The sequence below is a fragment of the Tachysurus fulvidraco genome, chromosome 15, assembly GCF_022655615.1.
Source record: "Tachysurus fulvidraco isolate hzauxx_2018 chromosome 15, HZAU_PFXX_2.0, whole genome shotgun sequence".
Taxonomy (NCBI): Eukaryota; Metazoa; Chordata; class Actinopteri; order Siluriformes; family Bagridae; genus Tachysurus; species Tachysurus fulvidraco.
The window spans coordinates 2105591-2115590 of record NC_062532.1 but is presented as its reverse complement, the minus strand read 5'-3'; the positions used below and the strand labels follow the sequence as shown (position 1 = coordinate 2115590).

General features: G+C 42.3%; 2 protein-coding genes across 4 annotated transcripts in view; one reads left to right on the top strand and one right to left on the bottom strand.

Moving 5' to 3' along the window:
• Window positions 1–4974, top strand: part of usp7 (ubiquitin specific peptidase 7 (herpes virus-associated)) — an 18023-nt gene extending 13049 nt beyond the window's left edge. For all 3 annotated transcript variants that reach the window (XM_027156855.2, XM_027156851.2, XM_027156856.2), the window contains exons 22-31: window positions 8–161; window positions 454–521; window positions 660–768; window positions 1174–1251; window positions 1371–1471; window positions 1635–1734; window positions 1896–2015; window positions 2267–2338; window positions 3066–3156; window positions 3295–4974. In XM_027156855.2, coding sequence (XP_027012656.1) covers window positions 8–161; window positions 454–521; window positions 660–768; window positions 1174–1251; window positions 1371–1471; window positions 1635–1734; window positions 1896–2015; window positions 2267–2338; window positions 3066–3156; window positions 3295–3401 — 1000 coding nt within the window. In that variant the 3' untranslated portion in view covers window positions 3402–4974. The remainder of the gene's footprint in view (window positions 1–7; window positions 162–453; window positions 522–659; window positions 769–1173; window positions 1252–1370; window positions 1472–1634; window positions 1735–1895; window positions 2016–2266; window positions 2339–3065; window positions 3157–3294) is intronic.
• A 914-nt stretch (window positions 4975–5888) lies between these two features.
• The window catches only part of si:ch211-157c3.4 (Lipopolysaccharide-induced tumor necrosis factor-alpha factor homolog-like), a 5529-nt gene continuing 1417 nt past the window's right edge, over window positions 5889–10000 (bottom strand). Inside the window, exons 2-5 of the mRNA XM_027156837.2 lie at window positions 8654–8718; window positions 8311–8421; window positions 8048–8216; window positions 5889–7441 (exon numbers count right to left, since the gene is read on the bottom strand). Of these exons, the coding sequence (XP_027012638.1) occupies window positions 7327–7441; window positions 8048–8216; window positions 8311–8421; window positions 8654–8696 (438 nt within the window). The 5' untranslated portion in view covers window positions 8697–8718 and the 3' untranslated portion in view covers window positions 5889–7326. The remainder of the gene's footprint in view (window positions 7442–8047; window positions 8217–8310; window positions 8422–8653; window positions 8719–10000) is intronic.

Genomic DNA, 10000 nt, shown 5'->3' with positions numbered 1-10000 from the left:
CTAACAGGGAGGACCCAGAAAACGAGACCAGTGAGCTACCAACAGCTAAAGACTACTTCAGAGACCTGTATCACCGCGTGGACGTCATCTTCTGTGACAAAACCATCCACAACGATCCCGGCTTCGTCGTCACACTATCCAACAGAATGAACTACTTCCAGGTTGGTTTTTGTCGAATGACCTCAAATGACCTTGACCGTGTTAAACATCCTCGACAGACTGTAAGTAAGGCTCTGAAGTGTGTGTAGTGCTGCATGTGTGTGTGACACCCACACAATCCTCATGCTCATGTTCCCGGTGTTACGGCTCGTGTGTAAAGAGTAAAAAGTCCTTTTCTTTGTTGTAAAACATGTCATTGTTCTTATTTAATCAGAGCGCGTGATGCCTTTTATACCTCGACATCCAAAAACAGATGACGTTTACTCACACGTGTATGTTTAACGTCCTTCGTAGGTGGCGAAGACTGTGGCACAGAGGTTAAACACTGACCCCATGCTCCTACAGTTCTTCAAGTCACAAGGGTTAGTTTGCTCACATCTCACCCTTCTTTCTCTTCTTCCTTCATGTTCACTTCATCGCTCTTCCTAGTAATGGGGATGAATCACTTGATATCTAGAGTAGTTTGTTGTAATTTGGCATTCTTTTTTGGTCCCGCGCAGGTACAGAGACGGCCCGGGGAACCCACTCAGGCACAACTACGAGGGAACTCTCAGAGACCTGCTGCAGTTCTTCAAACCCCGGCAGCCCAAGAAGCTCTACTACCAACAGGTGAGAAGATCCATCATCTTCCAGAAGTCCCCGACACCACGGAGTTCATCAGTGAATCAATTCTAGATGGAACAAAAGCCAAACTAAAAGGATCGGTGTCCTGTTCACGTCCTTTTTAGAATGTTACTTTGGGATAATTATCATTTGTGACTTAATATCGCGATCCATCGGACGCCAAGTCTGAACTTTTACCTGTGCGTATTATAAACGAGCGCAGGTAAATCGGCACGTCCTCGGTCGAGCGCGATCATCATTAACACCTCGGTGCTATTCTCAGCTGTGTTTCTGTACAGGACGACACGCAGAACACAGCAATCCGAGCTCTCTGTACAGGAACCCGAGCCCCGCCGTGCAGGTTCAGCTGCGGTCCTCTGACTAATTCATGTCTCCTCTTACATCTCGCAGCTCAAGATGAAGATCACAGACTTTGAAAACCGGAGGAGCTTCAAGTCCATATGGCTCAACAGTCAGTTTCGGGAGGAGGTAAAAAATAAAATGCTCCTCGAGGAGCTTCCTGTATCAGCTTGAAGGCACCAATCTAAGCTTATATGTTTTAATTTTGCATGTCCTTACGCGGTCCTGATACGGTTTCTGTCCTGCAGGAGATCACACTATACCCAGACAAGCATGGCTGTGTTCGAGACCTTCTCGAGGAATGTAAAAAGGCTGTGGAGCTCTCAGACAAAGGCTCAGAGAAGCTCAGGTAGGAATCACCGATCAGTGTGTTCTGTGTAGTGTCCATGCTTTCACGTTCCGGTATTACGATGTCGCTCTCCGAGGGCGCCATTACATCTGATTCCACACGACTTTACCGAACATCGGTTTTATCTCTGCGTCTTTTTCCGCCCGTCTTTTCCTTCCCACAGGCTGTTAGAAATCGTAAGCTACAAAATAATCGGGGTTCACCAAGAGGACGAGCTCCTAGAATGTTTATCCCCCGCAGCCAGTCGGACGTTCAGAATAGAGGTGAGATCTTTTCTTTATTCTGGAACTCGTCGGAGCATGAAATAAAACGGCGACTATCCGATAAGTTGCGCGGCGACGTGTTGTAGACGTCGTGAACGTTCCACGCGTGTGCGTTTGAAATCTTTTTTTTTTTTTTTTTTTTTCCTTTCGGCGCCCCATAGGAAATCCCTCTGGACCAGGTGGACCTGGATAAGGAGAACGAGATGCTGATTCCGGTCGCACATTTCCATAAGGAGGTCTTCGGGACGTTTGGAATTCCGTTCCTGCTGAAGATCCGTCAGGTCGGTGTTTTGTGCGTCTTTTGCATTTAAAAAAACCTTTGACACTTTTTCATTGTAACTTTGAACAAATGTTTTAAACTCATGGTGTCTTAAGTCTGTAACCTAGTAAACCAGCATTAATGTATTCAATGTTCGAGATCTAAGCGCTTATGTACGTCGCTCTGGTTAAGGGCGTCTGTCACATGCTGTAAATGTGTCACAGAAGCATTGAGACAAAGTCGAGTTATTAAGCGTTAAGGTGCTGTGTGCAGGCCGAGCCCTTCAGAGAGGTCATGAAGAGGATCCAGAGCATGCTAGACATCCAGGAGAAGGAGTTTGAAAAGGTGAACAGTGTGACATGGGTCTGGGTCTGGGTCTGGTTCTGCCTGGGGACTGTAGATTACAGGGAAATGAGCTGGATCACTCGCCATTCTGCAGTGGGGGGTGGGGTGTTTAATAAACCTTGAGGCATATCTTGGAGCTTCACATTTGAAGTTTGTAGAGAGCATGCACACACGCACGCACACACACACAAACGTGCACACGCTCACACACACACTACACACACATTCATTCGCACATGCACACACACTCACTCACATGCGCACACACTCATACACACTCTCCTCACACACACGTATGCACACACTCACACACACACTCACGCGCACACATGCGTGCATGCACGCACACACATGCACGCGCACACTCACACATGCACACACTCACACATGCACACACTTACTCACACATGCACACTCACATGAACACATTTGCACACACACATACATACACTATATATGTATATTATATTGTGTTCATGTCTTATCAATGCCATTCTGTTTACACTGTGGAGCTCCTACACTAGAACAAATTCCTCGTGTGTGAAAACATACTTGGCAATAAAGATCTTTCTGATTGATACACACACACACACACACACACACACACACACACACTTTGCTTGGGTTAGTTTCCCTGCACAGCTTGTATAATGCCGTGTCAGTTTACTTATAGCTTGCTAATGATGTACTTGCCTTGTTTTGCGAATGCTTTTTGTGCATTTTCCAGTTTAAGTTTGCGATCGTGATGATGGGACGGCACCAGTACCTCAACGAGGACGACTACGAAGTGAATCTGAAGGACTTCGAGCCACAGCCAGGTTTGTCCTTAAACTGATCGTTTATCTGATACGCTGTCATGTCTGACTGGTCAGAAGGTGTTGGTTTATTCTTTTTAACAGCAGCTCAGTAACACTGCCTCTCTCTCTCACTCTCTCTCTTGCTCTCGCTCTCTCCAGGAAACATGTCCCACCCGAGACCTTGGTTAGGGCTTGACCACTTCAACAAAGCGCCGAAGCGAGGGCGTTACACGTACCTGGAGAAAGCTATAAAGATCCACAACTGACGCGCTCTCTCTCCCTCTCTCTCTCTCTCTCTCCACCCTAACCCCACCCTTATTAAAGACTCTAACCAGAAGTTGTGTGTGAGTGTGTGCACCACTTTTTACCACCTGTCCTGCGGTTACACAAGCCCTGCCTATGAAGTCTTCAGCAAACCAGAGTTCCTGCTCATCTTCTTTTTTCCCCTCCTCCCCCCCCCTCCCCTCCAAGCTCTTTGATTCAACTGTCGCCTGCCTGTTTTTGTCTGGGAGAATGAATTGAATTTTAACAAACGGGGAACAGTATGAACTTTCTAGACAGGTTTATTGGTGTTGTTGGGTTTTTTTTTTGGTTTTCTTTTTTTTTTCTCTGTTTTTGGTTTTGTTTTCCTTTTTAATTTTTTGGTTTTAATGAGTTGTTGTGAAATTGAAGAATTGGCAAGCTGCTGTGCGCATAGTGACGGAGGAAGGAAGGAGGATGGAAATAAAAGCTCGGCCATTTACCAAAAAAAATAATAATAAAAACGAGATGGATGGATGGATGTCGGGTATTTAACCAGCTTTTAACCCAAAAAGGATCCCGCTGAAGGTTAAAGCTTGCTGATAACTGAAGCTGTTCTGTGTTTTCTCTCTTATCCCTTAGCGCAAAACTAGTTGTATGGGTTTTTTTTTTTCTTCATATCTTTTTGGTTTGTTTTATTATTTTTTTTACTCAATTCACACTTAATTAAGAATTCAGTCGTACCATTCTCACGGACAACCTGTAAGATAAAAGTAAAGATCCACAGCATCATTTTAAAGACGAACAGCGAACGAAAAAAAGAATTGTCTGTATTTCATTTTGCACGTTGGCACTTAATATCAAAGGTTCTACATTTCTTCACAGCGGTAAATGTAATCTTTGGTCGTGTTTCGGCCCCCGAGGCCCCCCGTGTGTTCTTTTTCTCTTTCTCTCCCCTTCTCCTTATTGCTCTCTCTCCCCCTTTTTCCGCTTGTCTTTCGTTTTCTCTGTCATTTTTTGCCGTGGGATCGGAGGCGTCGTCGCTCCACGTTCGTCCTACGTTAGCAGGAAGCTGCAGACTTTTGCTAGACTGGTTCAGGATGTAGAGAAACCAGCATTAAACGAACCATTTATCGGGGTTTTTTTTGTTTTCTTTAGTTTTGTTGGTTCCTCCCCCCCCCCCCCCTTTTTTTTCCTTCTTTCCCCAGCACAGGGGGAGGCGTGCTCCCGAGTGCGTAGTCTGCTTTGTAAAGACAAACATTTAAAATTGTATATTTAAAAAGAATGGACATGTAAAATTAAAGACACACTTTTGTTGGGTACAGATCGATTCAGATGTTCATATTCATTGTGTGTAGTTTTACTTTGGAAACAGTTTTATTTCCTTATTTTTTGGGTTTGTTTTTTTTTTGTTTTGTTTTTTTTTTTGCTCAACTACTTGCTACCGTTCGTTTTAAGTGCAGATGCAGATTACATCTTTTGATTCCCGTTCCCTCCCCAGTCTACTTCCTCCGTGTAGCAGCAGTGTACAACAACTATTCCTGTATATTGCCTTTTTGCTGAAAAATGTATGTTGAATAAAATTTTCTATAAAAGCTACTGCAACTATTGATGGAACGTTGTGATCCCGAATGGAGCTTCTCCTTACGCCGACTGGCATTTTGGCGCTGCCATTTAAAGCGTTTCAGGCTGCTACGGCTTTTGTAGAGCCTCCAGCTCTACAAATTTGTATTTGAGTCACCAAATTTTTTTTTTAACCTCCACTAAAATATCCATTCTACGCTTTGTTCTGTTTGCAAAGCAACATTCGTAAGAGTGACACAGGATTCCTACAGAGTTTTACACCAATACATTTACAGCATTTAGCAGACGCGACTTTTTATACAACTGCGCAATTGAGGGTTAAGGGCCTTGCTCAGGGACCCAGCAGTGGCAGCTTGGTGGACATAGGAATCGAACTCTCAACCTTCCGATCGGTAGCCCAACACCTTAACCAATAGGCTACCACATCCCAGTACACAGATGCTAGCGAAGTTTACACACACATGATTTTACTGTGTTCAGGATCGACGCTGTCTGAAACTTAGCAAAACTAGTGTTGGAATGTTTGTAGAATTTTTATGTGAATGTCATTAACCAGCTGATGAACTGCTTAGCTTCTAGAATTGAGCCAAACGGGTCAAGGTCACACCAAGGTCAATTATCTGATGATAGTTTCTTTCCTTCATGACTGACACAGAGTCCTAACCCTCATATCGAGGACAATACGTCAGTGCATCCGTCTGTCGCTCCTGTTTTTTTGAGTTTTAACCCTAAAACCCTGAAACTTCTGAGGTCTCTTCTACACCAGCCAACCTGTAGTGACCATGTGAAGATGTTCCGTTTGGTGTTCGTTTCTTCAGCAGCCGGTGTGTGTGTAAGATGATCGATAACAGAGGGATCATCGAGGATCTGATTAAAGATGAAATATCGAATCGACACTCACCACATCCACAAAAAGACACTCGTAAACGTTCGGGAAAAAGATGATTTTTAATGACCGAGCGGAGCGGCTTATTTACGCTGACTTGTACGTCGCCGTAACGGAGCTCTCCGATACAAAATACAGTTTAAAATAATATTCCATATTTCTGGAGAATTATGTACAAAGCACAGGGGTTTCCTGGTCTAATTTGTTAGTGTTCAACTCAATGTTCGTCTGCTGAAGAACCTGAGAACTAGATACCAATACCGTGGAGCCTTATTGCCGGAGTGTGCAGGGATTTATCCAAAAAAAAAAAAAACAGTTTAATGTTTTACACCAACAAAATCATTTCTATAACACTTACAGAGCCCAACGCCCCGAGAATATCTGCCCCCATTCTCTGTGAAAAAAATCCTCAAATTCAGTGGTAAATAATAATAATTATAATAACGATGGTGTGAGTAACTCCATAGCGTGTTACTCTACACTCCATGTCCTTCATATTAAACACCGGATTCTGTTCAGGTGGTCGTATTGGAGTGCATGATGATGTCCAGAGGAACTTAAACCCTCTGATGGAGATCAGCGTTTTTTTCTGTCCAGACTACAGATTTCTCCCAAAACTCTAGAGTCATAACTTCAGCCATTTAAAGCAAATGAAAAAGCCAGTATTTATGAATGAAAGTGGTTACATGGCTGTGTAATAAAAATGATCGAATCCTGTCAGAAATCCTGTCACGTTAGCATGTTAGCGCCGGTTAGCGCAGGTTAGCATGATGCTATCAAGCATTAGCAGGAAAGGCTAGGAACATTTAGGATAATATCTTGGATACAAATATCACCTGATGTCATTTGAGAAGTGTTTTCTTGACTTGTGGTTGTTAGCTGGCTAAAGTTTTTCACTGGTAATAATTCTTAAAGGTGAACGTATCGACATATGAGACTTTTATATGTCCGAATGTTGTTTATTCTGTACAAAAGCTAGTTTTGGTCACTAAATAGCAACAATATGATTTTCTTTTCTACTGACTGACTGATGATATCGACTTCCTTTGTCAGACTCTAGCGTCCGGGACACTTTTTTTTTGCTCTATCCAGCTCCGAACACACCTGAACCAAACAAACAAGAACACTGAACACCTGAAAACAGAGCAAACACGTGGACTCATGGAAAGTCTGGATGAGAAAACATTGATCGTCCGAATCGAAACGTCCTAATTATCAGCAGGGTTGTGTAGCAACAGGAGCATTATAGCAACTTATAACAAGCATAATAACAAGAGCAATACATGGTTAGGTTTCTAAAGTGACCAGCAGTGACATCAGCTAATCTCATGTTCATTCACGATCACGATGACTAGATGTTGGTGTGCTGTGTTTTATTTAGTGTGTGTGTGTGTGTGTGTGTGTGTGTGTGTGTGTGTGTGTGCGTGTGCGTTTTCTTTCTTCAGCTGATTGTTAAGCTGTGTTAAGATGGTCAGCCAGGGTCAGCAACACTTTTTCTTGTTCACATACAGAACACGGTTACACTTGGGGCAGGAGTGATAGACGTCTTTAAAGAACTTGAGGCAGAACGGCAGGAGACAGCAGCCAATTATGAACCTGCAACACGCACACACACACACACACACACAGCTCAGCACAGTTTATATGACCATTTCAAAAATGTATACCTTTTAAAGGGGTGGTTTATATCATTTATAAATGGTTGTAGAGGCACCATAATTAAAGGGGAGGTTTGTATCGTTTTTTTAAAACGCCATAGATGCATGATAATAAATATTAAGACTTTATCTTGAAAAAGAATAATGTTACAATTATTATTAGAAATATAATTCAATTATATGATATTAACATTATAATATAAAACATTTAAATCAATATATAAATGTAATATATAAAAATAGAAATTTGAGTGATTTCAATTTATTTATTTAATTTTTTCTTAATTTCATCTCTGAGCTAGATAGATAGATAGATAGATCAGAGTGAAATTGATTGGTTTATGTAAATATGCATATTCAATGATGTGGTTGCATATAATTTGCATATTTTATTAACATGCACAATATGGTACTGATGTATATTTTGAGGTTCGTTTGAATCGGAATAAAATAAGATCAATTTGTTATGATTTCTGTATTTTATTGCTGTATGTAAAGATGAATTGCGTGAGAAAGGTTCAGTAGAAGTTCTTCATGTTCTTACCCGCACAGGATGAAGAGGAGGCACATGAGCCATGCATACGTTCCCACTTTATAGGTGACATGAGTGAGCACTTGCTCTCGGCAGTTGGGGCAGGTGACCATACCAGGAGAGCGCCCGAGCTCCGACTCGTAATTAACGTACCTGTTCCTGTCGGTGGGCGTCGTGTAATCTGTTAGAGTGAGAGAGGAAGAGATTCAGAGAGGAGCAGGCTGGGATTTTGAACCCCACACATCATACACAGAGATAAGCAGCAACACACTCACTTGTCGTGGATTGGGTAGGGACTCTGAAGTCTGACGCGCTGGCGGATGTGGATTTTGGGTCGAATGGCGTGTGCACCTTGTACACCCTCACGTCATCCCCTCCTTTATCCACTGCAGACAACAAGAAAGGACGTCATTTCAGCATGGCAGCTTTTTACTGAGAACGTCATTAGCATCAGATCAAAACTGCACAAGGAGCCAAAAGCCATTAAACCAGTGGTACAGACCACCAGACCTCTACAGACACTTTAGTAAAACCCCACACCAATTGTTACTGTGTAGTGTACATAAGGAGAAGAAGAAAGGAGGTGATCTGGATCCCAAATGAAGATGTGACACTGACCCGGGATGACATACGGTGGAGGGTCTTTTATTCCTGAGCTCATTTCTTTATCTGTTTATCTGGAACTGCAGGAGAGAATCAATCAATTAATACATGATTCGATTCAATTCATCAAAGAAAAGAAAATCATTAATTATCTTATACAGAAATATTGATGTTAGGATTTCTTGTAATTATGTGAGAGTAATATTAAAATATCAATTTATATCATTTACATTGTTTTTAGGTCTTAAATGAAAAAAAAAACAAAACTTTCTTTTATTTCCTCAGTGTTTCCTTATCGCAAACGTTGCTGTGATTCCAAAATGTGTTTTTAACACCACATTTTTTTTTCACACTCTCTCTGTCGGATCCTTCCTCTTTCCATATCCTCCTTCGCCCTGATCTACAGTACGTGTGTTTTACTTGTTTTTTTCACGACTTAACTTCTTTCTTAAAACTCTTCTGACATGAAAACTTTTGAAAATGTCTTGAAATTCCATCAAACAGCCAGTTTTCATGATGCAATTCAATTCATTACGTCATTACCTCTTGACACTAGTGGGATCAAATGATCTCACCATCCAGCAATATTTCACACTTAATAAGCAGGAAATTCCACACATCTAGACCAGACCAGCAGGGGGCGCACAAGTTGAGAGACAGCTGACAGGTTCAAGACCCGGAGCTGGTGACCCTGAAAATCGGGTGTGGAGACGTCTTTAAGTGGCATCTTGTTTGCGTGGATTAATGAAGAATAAAATGTAAATCCGTAAATGAAAATCAGTTTACGATAATATTCAAGATAATGGTTACGTTTCGGTGACAGAAATAGTCTCTCCTGATGGTTTTCGGAAATGCCCGAAGAATGTCAGATGTTTCTAAAAGACAGGAATTTGTCTTTTAGAATGCCTCGAAGAAAAACATCTGACTAGACGAGCCGGTCCTGGTCCAGGCGAAAACTGGTGAGATGTCGGAATGTCACCTGGCAGCATGCTTCCCTCAGAAGTCTCGTTCACGTCTCAAGAGCTGTATTTTTCTGTACTTTTCCTCTGGGCCGATGTGATGTCAGCATCAAGAATCGTGGACAATTTGAAAGGTACAATACGTCCTCATTCGGGACTGAATCTAGGGTTGAGACTTAAAAACTAAACGCAATGAAACTCATAAACGGTCGAGCCGTCGGCTTTAATCGTTTCAACCATGGAGAGTGGATCTTCACTCGTCCGTATGAGACTAACATACAGTACAGAAGAACATGCAGCGAGGTTAGGTGAGGCCTCCTGTTTAGAGGCGTAACACGACGGCGGATCCGTACACGAAAAACGTTCGACACTTTAGGGTGTGACGACGAGCTGGTTTGAATGA